The 20,785-nt window shown below is 35.3% G+C and overlaps 2 protein-coding genes across 2 annotated transcripts; one reads left to right on the top strand and one right to left on the bottom strand.

Annotated features, from left to right (window-relative positions):
- The first annotated feature begins 631 nt into the window (after positions 1-631).
- Cyp18a1 (Cytochrome P450 18a1) lies at positions 632-5,647 on the top strand. Its single transcript, XM_018550177.1, has 5 exons — positions 632-1,146; positions 1,665-1,780; positions 2,646-3,075; positions 3,214-3,478; positions 5,221-5,647. Exons 1-5 carry the CDS (start codon positions 780-782, stop codon positions 5,645-5,647), a joined length of 1,605 nt encoding a protein of 534 aa, XP_018405679.1. The 5' UTR covers positions 632-779.
- An 11,417-nt stretch (positions 5,648-17,064) lies between these two features.
- On the bottom strand, positions 17,065-20,118 carry LOC108782024 (cytochrome P450 306a1; the record flags this gene model as incomplete). Its single annotated transcript, XM_018550173.1, has 4 exons — positions 17,065-17,243; positions 17,410-17,584; positions 19,550-19,702; positions 19,833-20,118. Coding segments are annotated over 4 exons (793 nt in total), but the record flags the coding sequence as incomplete, so codon positions are not given.
- Between the last annotated feature and the right edge of the window lie 667 nt (positions 20,119-20,785).

Raw genomic sequence — 20,785 nt, 5'->3', positions numbered from 1 at the left:
TATATATTATGCAGATTGATGCTTCCACTTAGTGGAATTTGCAGGGGGGGGGAGAGCTTTGCAGTTCCCCACCACTTACCATAAGTCTAATTCTTTAGCCAACGAGGCCCAAGTTTCTTAGGGTCCGCCTTCGTCATCCCCCAACAAAAGTGCTCAACACTTTGTAAATTTACACGATCCCACCTATTTTCCTGATTCCCCACCGCCGACGGTGTTCCTCTCTCTCTCTTTCTCTCTCTCTCTCTCTCTCTGTCGTTCGAACCCCTCCAAGGGAGGACTCGACAGTTGGGGGGCCATAGCACACGATTCTGACTATATAAAGACAAGGACAAGAAGGTATACGAAGTATTCAATCTTTTCGTTCAGATCGACGTTTCACGAGTAACGAATTCAGTTGGGGCGGTGACCGACTTTTTTCCCTCTCTTTCTCTCTTTTCTTCTCCTTCTCTTCTAAGTTGATTGGTTCCTTCCTCGGATTTTCCTTTTTTCCCTTTCCATCATCTTCCCACTTCTTAGCAGCAGATAGTTTCCTCTCCCATTCATTCTTTTGACAATATTTGATTTAGTCTACATAGTAAGAGACTTCAACTTCATTACGTTTAAAGACGTTGAGTTGAATGGATACAGTATATTCGAGCAAACGGAACTCTTTTCTATTTTTCGAGACTTCGTGCGGTTTACATAAGTGATCACAACGACACTCAACAGACACTCGACAGATATTCACGAGCGCGATATCATAAATTTTTAATCAATCAGTGGTCCGTGAACCGTACGAGATGCTGATAAAATTCGGGCATTGGTTTTGGCACGTAATTGTTGGAACCGTAGATCTTTACAGTCTTTTGGTATTCGTCAGTGTCGCATTGATAACGGTGAAATTGATAGACTATTTGAGGTACAACCGTAAATTACCTCCTGGTCCATGGGGGCTACCGTTATGTGGCTACTTACCCTTCTTCAAGGAAGCTTTACATCTGCAGTTCAATGATCTGGCCAAGAAATACGGTAGCATATTCAGCGTTAGTCTCGGCTCTGAATTAACCGTCGTAATGAGTGATTATCGCATCATACGCGATTCATTTCGACGTGAGGAATTCACCGGCAGACCACACAATGACTTCATGAACATCCTCGATGGATATGGTAAGTGTTAATTTTAATAATACTCTTTTATCTTATGTGACTTTAATTTTCGTATCATCGAGACGGGTTAAAGCACTCTGTCGATTTGTTCGTCTTTCGCGTAATTTCGAACGTTTTATTAATTTTATCGGAAGTTCTTCTCTCGTGCCGCGTATTCGGATTATTCTCAATGCCGGCTCTGATATTGAAACTTTTTTTTTTTTTTCAATACGTCTGTTACGCGAAATTAGCGATAATAAAATTAAAACGTAATATTTGAGAAAACTTCATGAGTGATTTCTTTTCCGTGATCGTTTCTGTATTTTCCGAATCGTCGTTTCCAATCGGTTGCGGATTTTCATGATTGCTTCTCGGTCAATGTTAACTTTTTTTTCGACGTATTGCAATCTCTCTCTCTCTCTCTCTCTCTCTCTCAATCCGTGAGCAAATTGATACCGTAAAAAGGAAACGATTCCGCTAAAGATGCGCCGTATATGTGAGAATCCCGCGTTTTACCATCGCTTTTATTGTTGTTGCAGGTATTATTAATTCGGAGGGTAGTCTGTGGAAGGATCAGAGAAAATTTCTTCACAATAAACTTAAAAACTTAGGCATGACTTTCCTTAATGGCAAAAATTTGGAATCAAAGATTAAGGTGAGTACTAAAATCAGATTAATAAATCTGTAATTTGTTGATTTATATTATATATACAAGTAAGATAGTGTAAAATTTTAAAATAAATATTGAAGCGTCTCTTTGCGTGACATTTTTTAAATTTGATTATATATTTTAAAATATATTATCATAAAATATATCATTTAAAATTTAACAACGTAATATAAATATAGGTATGATACTCATGATATACATTTTCTCGTAATTTACAAAATATTCTATATTTAAATAAAATATTAAAAGTATAAATAAGTTTCCGCTGTTTCAAAAAAGATAGCACCACAAATATGTTATGGTTAAAACTGTCTGCTGTAAAACGTCATATCGTAAGGTTGGACATCTGGCAACAACCTTGAAATATTAGCGATTTTGTATCAGCATCATATATCTTTTTTCGTGTGAAAATGTCGAGTTTTGAGCCGAATAAGCGTTATTTGCGGGAGCTTCTTTAATTTGAAGAAATCTGCAGCTGAATCGCATCGATTGCTTGAACAAACATATGGTCAGGCCTTAAGTGAGAGAAGTTGCCGTGAGTGATTTCAAAAGTTTAAGAACGGTGAATTTGACGTCGAAGACAAAGAACATAGTTTCGACGGTTTTTGTTTTTTTGACGTGGAATCCACCAATTACCAGAAAGATGGGAAAAAGTAGTGGCTAGCGATGGACAATACTTCGAATAAAACATTAGGTACCGTTCTTTCACAATAAATGCCCAATTTTTGATGAAAAAACGGCGGAAACTTATTTATATACCTAATATATAAAAATATTTTATATTCCCAAAATTTTTCAAAAAATTTTATACAAATTTCTGTGAAATAAACGATCATAATTTTTAATCTAGCACGAAGTCAAGGTATTTCTTGAGAGGTTGGAAATGAAACATGGAGTACCTACATCTTTAACGTCCTCTCTCGCTGTTGCGATCAGTAATGTGATCTGCTCGATTACAATGGGATTGCGTTTCTATCACGGCGACCCGAAATTCAAAAGGTTTATGGACCTCATTAACGAAGGATTCAAACTGTTCGCTAAAGTGACATTTGCAAATTATATACCGATATTGCGTTACATACCATGGAATAATGGCATTCGAAATAAAATCGAACAAAATCGATCGGAAATGGCTGACTTTTTTCAAGAAGTTATCAATGAACATAAAACAGCGTACGACAAGAATAACATTAACGATATCCTCGATGCCTATCTGTATGAAATTGAGAAAGCTGAGGAAAAAAATCAAGAAGATCAGCTTTTTGATGGAAAAAATAAGGGTGAGTAGAAGTCGATTTTTTTCAAAGAATTATGTATATTACTACAAACAATATTAATAACATTATATTTATATAATTTAACGATTTATGTATAACGCGAACACTATTTTTAATGGTTGAGCTCTTTTCTTTACGCAGTTCGTCAAATGCAACAAATTATGGGCGATCTCTTCTCCGCGGGTATGGAAACCGTGAAGAGCACCCTCGAGTGGTCGGTGATTTTCATGTTGCATCATCCGGAAGCAGCAAAAGCAGTGCAGGATGAATTGGATCAAGTCGTAGGAAGAAGAAGATTACCCACATTGAATGATGTTCCCCACCTTCCAGTCACTGAGGCGACGATTCAAGAGATTCTTCGCAGATCCAATCTTGTACCACTTGCCACTACGCACGCTACTACACGGTAAATTAATTTTTGATTTATTGCTCTTATATTGCTCTTACATCCTTCGAAATATCATCTTCGCCGTCCATTTCTTCGCGTCAAATGGCTAGCCCTTTCCCTTTCTCTCTGAGCTAAGAGCGGGTTCAGAACTCCGCGCGCGCGAGCACAGTCGTTTTGGATGATTATATTCGGCAAGCAAAAGTGAAAGTACAAAGTACGTGGCCCCGCGTTTTCGGTCGGACAGCCCCGCCTTTGGTTCGAGGCGCTTAAGGTTAATGACCTTAAAGCTGTTTCTCGTACAAAAAGCTTATTGGAACTGGAGCAGGTGAATTGGATTCGATACTTAGGTTCGATATCAAGAATACTTGTTAGCAATGATTGCTCATAAAAGTAGCAGTTACCGTTAGAAACAGCGACATGGTTTCACTTCTTCGCGAAGAACGCGGCCAGAAAGAGCATGACGTACGCATGTGCGTACGTATAAAAAGTCAAGTTGACTTCATGAGTAAATTGATATCTCGTATAGTTGATAACCATTGAAAACGTGATTATCAAAGATTAAACACAACAATTAAATTTTACGTGAAATATATCATTTAGAAAATGACTAATAAAATGAGCTAATTATTATCGATGACGCTGGAAAAATATGTCCTGATTCTCTCAAAGTGTTTTAATTATTTTTAATTAATTAATTTCCACTATTGGAATCTCCTAAAAATATTATCCTTGAGTTGGAAAAAATATATCGAATTAAAAAAAAATAGAAATTTTTAACAAATAACTAGTGTAACTTTTAATATTATATCAATAAATATTTATTTATGTCAATAATGATTATTTTACATATTATCTCAATTAAACGCAAGTTGCAAACCGCAAACTTGTTGCGTCAATTTTAAAAGTGACGCTTCAAGATCGACTAACGCAAGAAGCTTGCAATCAGTTTGTCACTAATGAATGAGCTTTATATAAATCGGATTTAACGCCGAGATATCATGTCGAGATATATAGTCAGCCTTACTCCTGTTATAGAGTAAAATCAACACCGTTATTCTACAATTTAATACATTTAATACATTTAATAAATACATGCAAATTATATTATTTTAATATATTTTTTAAAGCGTTTCAGTAATTTCACGTTTCACATTTCTTAAATTCATTTAATATAAGAGATATATATGTTAAATTTATTTTTATCAGGATTGGATAATTTAATGTTCTTTTTACACTAAATTTTTGAAGTTAATGATTTATTATTATAATATTAACCCATTAAGGTTTGTGTCTTAATCCTAACACAGTCGTGATAGCGCCAAACTAAATACGTGATTCATAGCATCAACGAAAAAAAATTACCCGTATTTTCTCATTTTGCTAAATTGATTGTTTAAAGAAATTGTTTAAATAAATGCTCATTTTTAAAAAATTAAAGTGCCGTTCGATTTTATGTTCACTATCACGGCTGTATTAGGCCTTAATGGGTTAATAAAATTATCTTAATAAGAGTTAACTTAAGATTGAATATATATATTATTATAACTTATGTTATAATAATTCAAAAAAAGTTAATTTAAAAAAATTAGTTTTGAGATCAGAATGTTCTAATTTCTTATTAACTTTTAATGTTGTAATTAGTTATTATCTAACCCTGATTCTTTTTATATATGAATGTTCACTACTTTACATAAAAATTATAACTAGCAGACTTTTTCACAAAAATACAAAAATTTTCCAACGATTAATTATTGTTACAGGGATGTAATGATAAATGGCTATATGGTGCCAGCCGGTACTAGCGTGATACCATTGTTGTATGCGGTGCATATGGATCCGGAACTCTGGGACAAGCCGGAAGACTTCCGGCCCAGTCGTTTCTTAGACGCCGAGGGTAAGGTGTATAAGCCGAATTTCTTTATGCCCTTCGGAGTCGGTAGACGAAAGTGCTTGGGCGACGTGTTGGCACGCATGGAGATTTTCCTGTTCTTTACTTCACTACTGCATAAATTTAACTTGCACGTGCCTGAAGGTGTCGCATTGCCCAGTCTACAGGGTAATAATGGCATAACGGTGTCACCGAAACCTTTTACTGTTTGTTTACTGAAAAGAGATCTGAACTTGATGGACTGTGACAACAATGAGATCTCTGTCAATGGACCTGTACGTAACGTTGGCAGTCATTAAGTGTTCTAAAAAAACAAACTTTAAAATGCGGGTACGGTACTTGTTCCTATTGCCGAAAGAGAGGCGAACAGAAAGAAGAGAATTTTCAAGTCACGTGCTGATACTTCATCCACTATGCGTGCCAAGATGGAGACCCATTTATAAGTATTTATTGTTTTGCAAATATTACTTTACTCCTATTCATTCTTGCTCTTCACCTTATGCGTATATACGCGTTTAATCTAGATCGGCAAAATTGACAGGATTCCGACGTGTCTCGGAAATTTCGACAGCAATTGTATCTAATTCTACCTTCTTTCTTTATTGTACTACATTGTGGCTCTCAACGGGATATCTCGCATGTGTGTTGATAATTACCGTTTCTTTCACAATATTAACAATTCCAAATGCAACTGATTTCATGCATAATAACTAAATAAAATACGCCAATCGTGACTCTCACCAGAGTGTCTCGTCGAGAGCTGTCACATAAACGACGTTAATAACTCCAAACGCGATCAAACTACATCGACCGCTCTCCCGAATATAATAATAATAATAATAATAATAATAATAATCTATTATATATTAAGTCAGAGAGAAAGATAGTAAGCAAGAGAAAGATAAAGAGAGAGAAAGACAGTATATTTTCGTATGTAAATATATGATAATTTCGATTGTCGCGTATGCGTTTGATGCATGTTGAATGATTTTAATATTACACGGAAAGAATTATATCTTAAAATTTACCCTGAAAATATAGTAATCGTGGGACAACTTATATTATATAATATTTCGAAGAATTTTTATGTAAATCTCTCACATTAATAAAACTACAATAAAATATAAAATAAGTATGATTAATTTTACTGAAGTGCATGGTAAAAATCTTTAAATTTATTGTATTGTACCATAATTATTATATTTTCAGGGTAAATTTTAAGAAATCCTTCTCTCCGTGTACATACATAACTGGTCGATGAATCACGTGCCGTTTGATGAAAATGCGAGACTGCCCTTGTACCCGAGACTACTCGTGCCAATATCGCGTTGACTTTTCTAATAATTTTTCTAACTGTGCAATAAGCTACTCCAGTGTCGGCTGATCCACGAATCGCTCGAGCAAAAACGGCCCAAGCCCGTGAGCAATTTTCGTGAAAGTCGTTGTGAGATCCGTTTTGAGATTTCGTTGCGACATCTGCCATTCGACGACCGCGCAACGCTGCGCGGTACGGTGAACGTTTGGAAATGATAGAATGAATATCGATCAGATTTATCGGTCGCTACACGACTCGGGTACGAGCGCGGACTGAGACTGTAAATCTAAGAAACCTGGATGTACGGCCGATGAATCATTGTGACGTCGTCTAATCCGAGATTTCCCAAAGATATCTCAGGCTGTGCATCCTAAAATCGGCGAGAAGTCACGCAATAACGGTTCTGATCTCGATCCTAAGATTAGAAGCTCGAGTCCAAAATGTGTACCCTTATTTATAAATTTAAGCGTACTCGACGACTGATGGACTCACTTCCACGGGGTAGATGCCGTGCGCGCAAAGCTCCCTTATTTAAGTATCCGATAGAGCATTAATTAGTATTACTTTAGCATGCATGAATTACAGAATGCCGTATTGTGTTCACTTGTCGACAGCGAAGAACATTTTATGTTTTTCTTTCTTTTGTATTTACTATTTGTAATAAAGATATCGTACAATTAAAATGATCGTTCGATTTATTCATCCCTACCACCACACACAATCACTAAAGATATTATTTTTATTAATAAGAATTCATTTTAAAAAATTTAATCAGAATTGACATTTATTTTGCGGATTTTGAAAAGATTTTATAAGCAGCTTTTTAAAAAATACAGCACAAAATAATGATTCTTTGATTTTATATTCTTTAAATTATAAAATAATGAACGTATTCAAGTATATCTTATTATTTTTGGCAACAAAATAACAGTATTATTTTAAATGCATAGAAATAACGCTAAAGATTTCGGTTAGAAATACCGCAAGGAAACGTCATTCGTAATGACGAACCGAATATTTATCAGCCGAATATTCCAAGAAATCGAATTCGTTATCGATTGTTATCGCGAAAAATTTCGTTTGAAACCGGATTCTTAAAGATGAGTAAAAAAAATTGTGGTTCTTCAGCTGCATGCATCAACCTTCGGCTTTGATCTCGCGCTCATCCCTTCCTGCCACTACTCAATACTTCGAGGACTCGGAACCTACGAAAGAGTATTAAATTGGGCCTAGCTTTCTCTTCCACTGATTCGTTCAGCCTCGCATTTGGTAAGACACTTTTCAATTCGTACAATCATTCGTAATCATGAATAAATCCAATCTCGCTAATTACTTTACTTTAACTGAGTACATATTAAAAAGAAAGCCGTAATTAGTGTTAAAAATTGAAATAAAAAACGTGCCGTGTTTTTTGCTGGAACATTTTTGTAATATTAATGATAATTATGAAACCTATTTAAATGTTAAATGTTAAACAATGAATTAAAGGGAACAAGATATTCCGTCATATATTTAGATATCAGTTGAGCGCTGTCTTTAAGATTTTTGTTAGCTATAATTAATGGTTTATTATAGCTTGAGCGTAATTGTCAATTAAAATCATTAAATCGATATTGTCACACAGAAAGTTTCGACAATTCTTGGAATTTTTGAACAAATGTTATAATTTGAAGAATAAGAAAAATTTGTAGATCTGTTAGGGTAATTATTTACTGCTTCTCTCTGTCAATAATCCCGTGTATTGTCTTGTACGAACGATATGTAAGATTCATGTGGCATTGCAGAACGAGAGACGTACACACTTGGCGCACGGTTACATAAGAGAAACTCGCGCGTTCTGGGTTTCTAACGAAATATCATCGCTGAGTACATTACGCTGAGTAAGGTTAATGACACGAGAGTCAAGTGGCCCCAAACCGTGTACAAGTTACGTAAGGTCAGCTCACGCCAGTACGTCCCAGGGACAGTGCATTGATAATGGCGTATTTCCTGCAATATCGTACTATATGAAAAAGCATTGGTGTCCCAGGTGTGCAACCGCGACACGTGGCGCTTGCTGCCCCAGTAAGGGCCCTTTTACTTCGCACTTCGGTATGTAACTTCGTGGCCTTTTCTCGCCGAAGAGTCGGTCGAGTACCAACTGGCCTGCCACAGTAAAGACAGAAAGTTTATGAAGAACCGTTGCTTCAAGGCTTGGCTCAATAAAGCAGGAAGAGGCGTTTTGTGGTTTATTTTCTTTTTTTTTAAGCACAAAGTTGAAAGTATGTTAGAGCAGAGTTTTTTATGACCCAGATCGTTTGGGTTTCTCTCGATAGAAGTTCGGCTATCGCAATATGATCTATCAAAAAGTTAACCGATCCATATAAGAACTAATTGACATTTTGTTTTGTTCATCAGTTTTATATAATACATCTTGTAAACTATACTACTTATACATTTACATTCGCTTCAAATTTCTAATGTATTAATTATTTACAATATTACTAAAATTATGTATAAAGGACTCTTGTTAATAAATAAATTTAAAAATGAATAAAGGGCATAAGAGTAAAAAATTAAAACTAATCTTATATGTCATGTTAAAAAAAAATTTTTTATTACGAAAATAAAATAGAAGATTGATTTTCTTAACAATATAATATGATATTGATATTAGAATTACATGTTTCGGCTTCTATATTGAGCCATCTTCAGATCTTCAACATCAAATACAATATTTTTTAGTAAAAATTATTAATTTATTTCCTTGTGTATCTTACCATCGATAGGAATAATGTCATTTACTTTACTGTACCCACGATAAAGATATAATTTATATTAGATTGATAAAAATAAACAAATTTATTAAAATTAATTGATTCTTTTATAGTGTTATTTTACGTATATTGTGTAATTTTATATTTAATGAGCGATTCGTGTTCACACTGCAATTCCGCAATAATACTTAAAATGCATAGAATATATTTTCGAGAAATAGGAAGAAACGATACATTTATCATCCATTTCGATTTCGGAATCTTGACCTTTTCTCTTCCTCTTATAGAGAAAATGTTAAAATTCTTAAAAGTAAGATAGTACACTGTAGCTAATATAAGATCAGAACTAATGTATATTATGTAAGTCAATATGGTACTTTATGTTGGATAGCCGTTAATCTGATGTTATGCTACATAATGCTTATTTTATACGTGCTATTATCCTTACAGCTTTCATTTTCTTTATTTTCTGCGATATTCTTGTGCGTCAAAGGAATAGATAGAAAACGTAATCAATTTCGATGTTTAGAGAATAATATAAGAAAATTTCTACCAATTTTTCGACAACAAAGAAATAGTTGAAGGAAACGCAGCCAATTTCGGCAGAAGGTGAACGGTGCGCTTGTAGTTCACCCAAGGCCACTACATTGTGAGATAAAAATGTATGTTGCATAACGCTGACGGAATTTCATGAATCCGATGCGAGAAAAAGAAGTGTGTGTGTGTGTGTGTGTGTGTGTGTGGGGGGGGGGGGGGGGGAGAGAGAGAGAGAGAGAGAGAGACGAAGAAAGAGCGAATTAAGCGAAGGGGCGGGCAGCGCGGTTTATGTAAAATCATCTCCTAATGCCCATGATCGTGATTGACATTTTAACGGGCCTGTGTCTTCGTATTGAGAACGTATGGTGGTAAAAATGTACCAATGCGTAAAATACGAGGTGCGTGCAAATAAGTGCCGCTCCATTTCCATAGGGTAAACATTTTTTTCGCTACTCACCTCACTCCGCGCGTTTTTAATAAAAAGCGTTCTTTTTAATATCGGCAGTCTGAAATATTTATCAATGTCGAAATTTAACTGCTGTGGTTCGCAATCACGCTATAAACCGGCACGCGGACACACATCTGACATCCTGCAGCGGTCGCTATACTGATCTCGTTAATATATTTTCTGAAACACATTTGTAAAATCAAAGCACTTTATTTCTTAACTTCATCCAGAGTATTTGACACAAGTGTAAAAATTGAATTACGCGTATAGTAGAGTAAAGATATCCTCGGAACGTACAAAAATACTGTACAAAGAAAAGGATGAACCTATAGGCATTTTAATATTTCTTTGTCTTTTTCATTTCTTTTTTTCTTTTTTATATCTGTTACTGTTCTTATCTTCCATGATGTATGATATTCTTTATTTGTATAATAACTTAAAGTTTCTTAGCTCTTCTAGTCAATGTACATTGTATGTATTTAAAAAATCTTCAAAGCATAAAACAGATTAGTTGAACAACATTTTATTCAAATTATTATAAGAGTAAATCTTTTATTCTCTCTTTTAAGAATGGTGGTCACCGCAAGATACATGCAGAATAAGACCAACCGTGCGCAATAAAAAAACAAATGCAAATCTTCATTCTGCATCTGCGTTTGCAAACTACGTTTTGCGATTTGCAAATTATGTAAGGGAGAGTGGGGCAGAGGCACATAATGATAAAACATCACCCAGCGCTATTTATTCGATCCCGTTGTAAACCACATATGAAAGAAAACAGTTTCAGACGTACAAAATATTATAATTTGCCGATAAGACGGTAGCGCGATAGTGGAAAACATATCATGTCTTACACTCTAAAGTTTTGAGTTCATCAAAATCATGTAAAATTGAGTTTTGTGTGATAGTTAAACGCAATAATTTCAATGTTAATAAAAAAACGTACAGTGAAATGTTATTTATGGTAGTACGTTTACTTGTTTTTCGCGCTTCTGACATGCATAGCAAAATTTTTAGAGTTCTCGAATAATTTCTGTAGCCTTTGTGATATTTATCGACACTCAGGCGCAGATAATGACAGTTTTTGACGGGGCACATAGTGACACTGCTAACGCTGATAGCGCGCTCCCCGAAGGCAGTCATAGTACGTACATTTCGCATGCGCGAACGCAGAAGAAGCTGCATTGCACAGTGATAGGTCTGTTCGCGTTGCATGAAATCCCCAAATAATTTTGCACTTAAAATGAGATAGATATATATTCGGCGTTAAAAAGAGAGAAAGCGAATATGGTAAGTGCAAAAAGTGCAAGCAACGCGAACAAACCTAATAATATTATAACTTAAAAATGTAAATATTGCTAAATATTTGGTTTACATTTGTTTTACATTCAGAAACTGTTATGCCGGGTATCCACGAGATAGGTATGAACGTTTGCAAGTATTTGTGCAAATATGATAAATTCGGTAAATCTGTCATACGATTAAAAAAAGATGTTTGCAAACGTTCATGCAGAGTTGGCAAGTAACGCGTTATTTGTAACGTCGTTACCGTTACAAGTTACTTTTTTTCAGTAACGGCGTTATATTTTCTTCTGAGTAACGTTTTTGGTAACGCAGTTATATTTTTGAGGTAATGGTAACGATTTCACTAGTTACTTTCATCGTTATGTAAGTTAGGTTCCTTGCTTTATTGTAGCTTTCTGCTGCTTGCATGCGCTGCGCGCGCAGTCCTTTCAACAAGCGATTGTTGAATCGCTAAAGGAATAGTTCCGCTGCTCATGCATTACGAGTTCCTTCAGTTGTACAAAAAGCTCGTAATTGGAGAGCCGAGCGAGCGTCATGCCAGGCATCGGGCACGCGGTTCCAATAACGGCGCGAAACGTGGAGTCTTATCGGTCTTATGGTGGCGTCCATGCTGTGTACATGTGCAAATGTGTTCTAATGTTCTGAGTTCTCCTCTTGCGTATAATATCAGTTCAGTAGTCTAGTTGAGTCGATGAAAAAAACCCAATGACACGATGTACTGTATATTTCAATCGATTTTTTATCGTTTCGAGCGGAATTGTACGCGATCGCGATGTGCCACGACGTGCCACGATATACCGCGATGTGTTTGTAGTTTGAGATACGAGTACATATTTCGTATCATGTAATGACAGTTGATACGATTTTGCACGACGCAATATTCTGCATTATTTAATTTGTGAGTAATAATTTTGTAAATAATTTATTTGAGAATTTATATATATATACATAAATTTATTTCAGTTTTTGACCTTTATTCTTCTACTAGAAGATAGAATTCTCTGTTATATTTTTTTTATTTACTGCAAAAATCTGCATATAATATTCTATAAGTATAAAAAAAATAACGAAAAAAATAACGACTCGTTATATTTTTTAGTAGAGGAACGGTAACGAGTTACTTTTCAGGAAAAAGAACGGTAACGGTAACTAATTATTTTTATGAGGTAACGCGTTCATAATTATATTATCTATATATATATTATATACATATATATATATATATCAGGAGACGCGGTAGTGTCTCCGGTTATGTTCAAAAACTAAAAGACACTATAAAGTCTCTTATCCCGAGCAACCAAAGTCCATTTTTGGGGGTTGCATAACTATTAACTACTAAAATATAAAAAATTTTGAATCGAACGTTATATGTCATGAAAGACGGCATCGCCACGAGTAATTTGAGCCAAAAAAATTTAAAATCGGTCAAGCCGTTCTGGAGATACAAGTGGTCGAAAAAGTGGTGATTTTTATGAAAAATTAAGAAACGTGTCTCCTTCTCCTTTTTCTCTGTCCGCCTTGAAGGCCACATTAAAACTTTTTAACATCCTCTCTTACCTTTCACTCGTACCTCCACCATCTTCGACCCACCGGACCTCCTACCCCCCTTACCAACCACCCCCACCACCCCTCTCTTTCGCGGTATTTCACTCTGCCCCTCCCCCTCCCCCATCAGCCGCCCCCATCACCCCATTTCTTTCGTCGTATTTCACTCTCTTTCGTTATATAATACACTACGCACAACAATTAGGGGATCACTTTAAAACCTACAAATTTTGTCGATATTTAAGAAACTGTATCTCTGCTTCCAGAGATCGTAGGATAATTTTTCTGGTCGCGTTTTAAAGGGTGAAACTTCTTCTTTAAAAAAGTTAATATAATATTTGTCGTCCCATCAAATGGGACTTTTTCACGAAGATCAGAAGCAGGTCGTGTTAAAATTCTAAAAATTTCGCGACTTTCCAAATTTTCACGGGCAAAATACGAACAGGCCGAAAAATCTTATTACATGCATTTTAAAGTTAGAAATGTTTCCTTTAAAACGAGACCACGATCATTATCTAGCATGTCTAGAAGCTGAGTTATCAGCTTCCAAAGAGAACCTTACATTTTGCAAGATTTTGGGCATTACTGCCAGCATTCGCGTTATCCGATGTGCACCACAGGGAGATTGCTCGGTCGGAATTTACACATCATGTGTGTGTGTGTGTGTGGGTACCACAGACTTCTATATAGAAGTCTGTGGTGGGTACCTAACACTTCCAAAAATATAAAATGGAATGCATCCAATCCGAAACGTGTCCACCGCGGTCGAGTGGTTCTTCAGAACTGAAAATGGCTTGGAGCTTGGATAGGCTTAGAGCTGCTTAGAGCATAGATTTTGGCTACATTTGTGACAGCATACTTCGTTTTTCAGCGATAACGGCGCCACGCGATTCGCGCGGTTACTAAAAGCACAACCTCAGTTTTGGCCTCAGCTTGCAGGCCCCGGCAGGGCCGGTAAACTTCTATAGTTATTCGTGTTGACAGTGTTTCAGCGCCTCTACAAATCGTGCCCGGCCTTTGAGGAACTAAAATGCAATAGAGCTGCCGCTCGCATGTTGTTCAAGTACTTCTTGTTGCTCATGCAATTGCGTATACACTTCTTGCCCATGATCTTCTGTGCATTCCACTTGTATACATGGAACAGGAGTATTTGTTAATCTTCGATAATTTGGGTTGCATGAATAATCTTTGCGTCATGAAAATGTTTGTGACAAATTCTTAACTGTTTTATACTTTCATCGGTAATATTCAGATTTAAAATATTTAGCCATTACTTGCGACGTTCTTTATTTGTTGGAATCCCATGTGACGGAATTAGATCTGTTCTTTATTGCTGAACTTTTGCACCAATTCATCTTTTTTCCTTTTCCTTTCTCCTGGAGAGAAAAGGAAGAAAGATGAACTAGTGCAAAAGTTCAGCAATAAAGAACAGACCTATTATCTTACCCGATTTACATCCTTTAATGCAACAGGATCTCCCCATTTCTTCACGATTACTTATTTGTATAATGTGCGTAATGTGCGTTTTAAACAGTGTTACACAGTATTAGGCGAGAAACATACACTTTTGCATAACGCATAAAGCATGTGCATAAGGAATTTCATTGGCCCATTTTTTTATGCATGAGTCAATGAACCAATCAAATTCTTTATGTATCATATATGGTTTATGCGTAAGGAACTAGAGATGTAGATATTCCTATCCGCCATTTTGGGTCCACTTGACTGATAGGTTATAGTACGATTAGTACGTGGTATAAATATAGTTTAAGATGCCTTGTTGCGTTGCAATAAATTGTAGCAGCAAATCTGAAAAAGGTTACAAATTAAGTTAAGCACATTTGTTCGAAATGTATTGAATTTTTGTCCTCGAAAAATTTGCCTGAGACCCTATTCTGTAACTCTTTATTAAAACACCTGACAAAAAATAATCATACATCAAAAGTAAATCAAAGAACCAACAACATTGATGACAATAAAAAAATGACTTCTTGACTTACTGTACTATTCATACCTTCACATACAGAAAATTTTAAGCGTTTAAATAACAATGATATCAGAGTATCATTTTATAGTCCTAACAAAATGCGTAAATATATTAAAGTACAAAAGGATGCACGTCCCTATACATCCAGAAATAATGTGGTATATAAAATCCAGTGTAACGATTGTGATGCTTCTTATGTCAGACAAACGGGAAGACAATTAAAAACTAAAATTAACGAACATTTTAGTCATATCAGACACAACACATCCACTTGATCGGTTATTACTGAGCATAGATTAAATTACGATCATGATTTTCAATGGGATGATATTAAAATTCTAGATGAAGAACCATAGTGTCTGAGATACTTAATATAGTGTAAAAAATAAAATGTTAATTTTAACTCTTAAAAAATCCACTCAATGTCTTTGAGTTAAAATTAACATTTTATTTTTTACAGTGTATTAAAAAACAAAAACATAGTTTAAATTTACAAACTGATACTGAAGGTCTCTATAAAGCGTATATTCCCATTGTAAATAAAATATGATCTTGTAATATCATTTAATTGTCTTTCGGCTCAATTTGTTTCGATCCGTCTGTAAGGCCTCTATAATTAACATGAAGTCATCTTTAGTTGGTTGCAATCAAGAAGACTAGAACCAGGAGAGTAAACTTGGTCAAATATCAGTAGAGGGGGTAGGCCAAAAAGTGACAGCGGATAACTTCCTCCACTCTTGTGCTTCATTAATCCTCTCTGTCGCTCTGATCAAGAAGACTAGAACCAGGAGAGTGAACTCGGTCAAATATCGGTAGAGGGGGTAGGCCAAAAAGTGACGGCGGATAACTTCCCCTACTCTTGCGCTTCATTAGTCCTCTGTCGCTCTGATAGTCGTTTTCAATTCGTAACTGGGCATATCAAACAAACCTTGTTTCTGTTTGATTAAATTAAAAAAGATAAAACGTGCCAAAAATTTATCCTATGTGACTTACGATGACCAAGCGAGTGTGCTGTGTTCGAAATTGTTTCAATCCTCAAGAAAAAGAAAATCGAAAAAGTTTAAGAACAAGGAACTTGGTTATAACCGATGCGCGCATGCGCAAACTTTCATACTATGTGCAATGCCACTGCGCATTGTCTGAATAACCGCGGACGTTTTTTGACCTACCCCCACCACGCTAGTTTACTCTCCTGGTTCTAGTCTTCTTGGTTGCAATGGATTACTTCCACATTTTATATTATTATTCTAAACTATATTATTATTCTAAACTTCTAAAAAGATTATTTTAAAATTCCTTTTACCACGTAAGTGTTATATCTTCTATTTTATCTTTAAAATTTTATTATGAATTTATATCCTATTAGATTAATGTTTACAGGAATGTATTTTAATCATATTTTATATATAATTTTCTACTACAATTTTATTCTTAAACATGATTTATTACTTCGAAGTCTGAAGAGGACTCAATATAGAGTCGAAACTTGTAATTTTAAGCATTAATTTTTAATTAGTTTTAAGATAAAATTTTTTGTAAACCGCATTTTAACATACTGTTTGTATTCTTTATTTTAGAGTTAAATATGTTAACAGTTTTATTTTATTTTTAATTTAATTTTAATTTGACTCTTAATTCACCCTTTTATTGTTATTGATTATTGACTAAACATTATGTATTTATTATATATATTTATATTTATTATATATTTATTTACAAAAAATAAAGTATACGTATAATATTTCCATGAAATTCAAATGTATTTTGTTGTACATAATAATGTCAAAAATACAAAAACAATATCGTTGCAGGTATATGTAAACTTATTGTCGTGGTGTAAAAATCAACCGGTACGGTTTCGGAAACAGGGTAATTCCGCACTCGCCTTCCAAATCAAGATCCGTACCGGGTGGTACGGAGATAACGAATGAATGAAGAAATCTTGCGCCGAACAGAAATAATATCATCTTTGCCAGTTCATCACCGACGCACATACGTTTACCTATTATATTGCATAAAACAACAATGTACGTTTAGTATTATATGAGATTACACATCATTTTTGCTCAGACTGCACAGAGAATATTTATAAAACATTTTAAATATTTTAAATATTTTGTATACACTTTGTGCTGTCTGGGTGATTTTGTTTCCCCACTTAAATTTACCTGCTTGATACGGTAGAAAGGCTTTTGGCTTGATGAGGCTTCCATCCTCAGCAATAAATCTCCCGGGTTTAAATAAAAGCGGGTCACGCCAGTACGAAGGATCTGTATGAATAGCCCATTGCAATGGAACAACCATGGTGTTTTTCGGCACATCGTAATTACCTATTTGTGTATCCTAAATGCAAATCATTGAGTCTATCTCAATTTTTATTTTGAATTAATTGGTCATAGTCGATTATTTTTTTCAGATTCAACTGTGATTGGTCAATTTTTTACTCTAATTTTACATATTGTAGACGATGGATAAGCATGCTGTAAGCATCATTTTATTTTTCTTCCGCATATAATGAGCAATAAAATAAAGCTTACAGCACATAAGCGAGAAAAAGCGGACACAGTTTCAGTTTCACAATTCACTGTTGACTCTTAATTTATTTCTTATTTTTTTCCAATTCTACAGAATTGAGAGGGCCGCTATTTGTCTCTGTGAAGTTAGCACCTCAACTTTAAAAATCGGAAATTTTAGTAACAGTATTGCTTGCACCCGCAATAGTTCTAGAGTTCCTGATAGGTTGCATCAATAGTACTGTTGATTTAGGCCAAAAATTTTAAAAAATAAAAATATGCGGTGCTAACTTCGCGTGGCACCGCAAGATTTGAAAAAGCCGATTTTTATGACGGAATCTTACAGTACTCGGAGAGTACTACAGTTCCTGATCGATTATAACAATAGTACCGGCCATTAAATATTTTTAAATAAATTTTTAAAAAAAGAGCTCGCACCTCAACTTTCAAAAAAATTATTCTTTTTGCGCCATTTTGTAGTACTCGAAGAGTACTACAGTTCCTGATCGGTTTTAGTGACACTACCCACCTTTTTAATATGTTTAAACAATTTTTCGATCCGCGCGCTGGCACCGCACGTCAAGAGTAAAGTACCCCTAAATGGCCAGTACTGGCCGACTTTTCGACTTTTTCCGACAGTATTACAATAGTTCCGAAGAAATATGCAGGTGTCGACCCGAGTACTCCTCGTTTAATATGTTTAAATAATTTTTTAATTTTTCCACTGGCACCGCACGTCAAGAGTAAAGTGCCTCCAAACAGTCAGTACTGGCCAACTTTTCGACTTTTTCCGTCAGTACTACAATAGTTCCGAAGAAATATGCAGGTGTCGACCCGAGTACTCCTCGTTTAATACGTTTAAATAATTTTTTAATTTTTCCGCTGGCACCGCACGTCAAGAGTATAATGCCTCTAAACAGCCAGTACTCGCGTCGAAACCTGCATATTTCTTCGAAACTATTGTAGTACTGTCGGAAAAAGTCGAAAAGTCGGCCAGTACTGGCCGTTTAGGGGCATTTTACTCTTGACATGCGGTGGCAGCGGAAAACTTAAAAAATTATTTAAACATATTAAACGAAGAGTACTCGGGTCGACACTTGCATATTTCTTTGTAACTATTTTGTAGTACTGTCGGAAAAAGTCGAAAAGTCGGCTAGTACTGACTGTTTGGAGGCACTTTACTCTTGATGTGTGGTGCCAGCGCGCGGATCGAAAAATTGTTTAAACATATTAAAAAGGTGGGTAGTGTCACTAAAACCGATCAGGAACTGTAGTACTCTTCGAGTACTACAAAATGGCGCAAAAAAAATAATTTTTTTGAAAGTTGAGGTGCGAGCTCTTTTTTTAAAAATTTATTTAAAAATATTTAATGGCCGGTACTATTGTTATAATCGATCAGGAACTGTAGTACTCTTCAAGTACTGTAAGATTCCGTCATAAAAATCGGCTTTTTCAAATCTTGCGGTGCCACGCGAAGTTAGCACCGCATATTTTTATTTTTTAAAATTTTTAAATTCTAAATCAACAATACTATTGATGAAACCTATCAGGATCTCTAGAACTATTGCGGGTGCAAGCAATACTGTTATTAAAATTTCCGATTTTTAAAATTGAGGTGCTAACTTCACAGAGACCCGCTATTTATAGTCGGATCTTATATGTAAGACCGTCTTAAGATGTCATAAATAACCAATTAGACAGCTGCATTTACATCTTAAGACTTACTTAAAATGGTCTTAAAATAAGAATGCACTATGAATACTGCCCTTAGTCTGTTATCACTTGCTATAATTACCTCTAATGTCCCATGAGGGATGCCGACCGGTACTACGCTCCGCAATCTTTGCGTTTCCGCGATGGCTGCCTCAAGTCGAATTAAAAGTAGCTTGTCTTCCAGAGTGGGTATTTTTTGTCCCAATAGCTCGTTCATTTCATCCTGAATTTTTTTCTGCACAGAGACAAAGACATAGAATTCGAAAAGATTGTACAATGGATCGATGACTTCTATCGAGAAAAATATTCACATACTTAAAAAGATATCTCTTATACGAAAAAAAAATTTAACGATAAAAACGTACTTGCTCATCCGGATATGCTGCCATGAACAGGAGGAACCAACGAAAAGTTGTGAGAGTAGTATCGACGCCTGCACCATAAAGGTCGGCTAACAAATGATAAAATTGCTGTTGTGTGAAGTGTTCATTATTCGCATTGGTATTCATTGCCTCATCGAAAGCTGCAAGGAAGTTATCTGTTTTTTCTGGTCGAGCATGATACTCATCGATGATCGTTTGATATTGTTGATGTGTTTTTAGCTTGCCATCAATAAGTGACTTCATTACTTTGCCATATCTTGGTAAAAACCTAAATAGTCAACAAAATCCAGCAAAAGAATGTTTTTTTAGCACTCAAATTATATGGACAGAAATTAATTTCTTAACTTTTAAATTCACGTTTTGCTGTTATTAATTTGAATTTAGTTAGTTTACAACAATAAGGCTTGGTTGTTCCATCTTTCATAAGAGAAAAGAAAGTGAGGCAGTAAGCTGAACTTCAGTGCACTGTCTTGCTCTTTTATCTGTTATGCTCTTACTCTTTTACTCTTTTGTTTATCCGATAAATAAATTACCATATAATTTGGTAAATGTTTACAATAACGGAAGCAACTCCGATCGTCTTGACCTTGACATATGTTGTCAAGGTCATGACTCTGAGTAACCTCCAACAAGTTGTAGCCGTCGCTCGTCCTTCGTTAAAGTTATTAATAATCATAGTTTAATTAACGTATTATTTCTGCTATAAATGTATGATGTTAAGTACTATTCTACACCTTTCCCTGTTCAGGGTATCGATCGTAAAACTTTTTCCCTAGGATGGAAAGTGAAAAATGAAATTTTTTACCATTGAAGTTAATGGAGAAAATTTTCACTTTTCACTTTTATCCTAGGAAAAAAGTTTCATGATTGATACCCAGAAACGTTAAACTTCCCACGCGAAGTAACTTTCACCCCCCCCCCCCCCCCCCCGGGGC

The sequence above is a fragment of the Cyphomyrmex costatus genome, unplaced genomic scaffold (genome assembly GCF_001594065.2).
Source record: "Cyphomyrmex costatus isolate MS0001 unplaced genomic scaffold, Ccosl1.0 scaffold961, whole genome shotgun sequence".
NCBI classification, from domain to species: domain Eukaryota; kingdom Metazoa; phylum Arthropoda; class Insecta; order Hymenoptera; family Formicidae; genus Cyphomyrmex; species Cyphomyrmex costatus.
This window is presented reverse-complemented; position numbering and strand designations above follow the sequence as displayed.

Excerpts from the sequence above, each read along its gene's own strand:
- Cyp18a1 (XM_018550177.1), top strand. The coding sequence starts at position 780 with ATGCTGATAAAATTCGGGCATTGGTTTTGGCACGTAATTGTTGGAACC. Across the intron at positions 1,781-2,645 it reads ATTTGGAATCAAAGATTAAG|CACGAAGTCAAGGTATTTCT; the intron begins GTGAGTACTAAA and ends TTTTTAATCTAG. Across the intron at positions 3,076-3,213 it reads TTTTGATGGAAAAAATAAGG|TTCGTCAAATGCAACAAATT; the intron begins GTGAGTAGAAGT and ends TTCTTTACGCAG.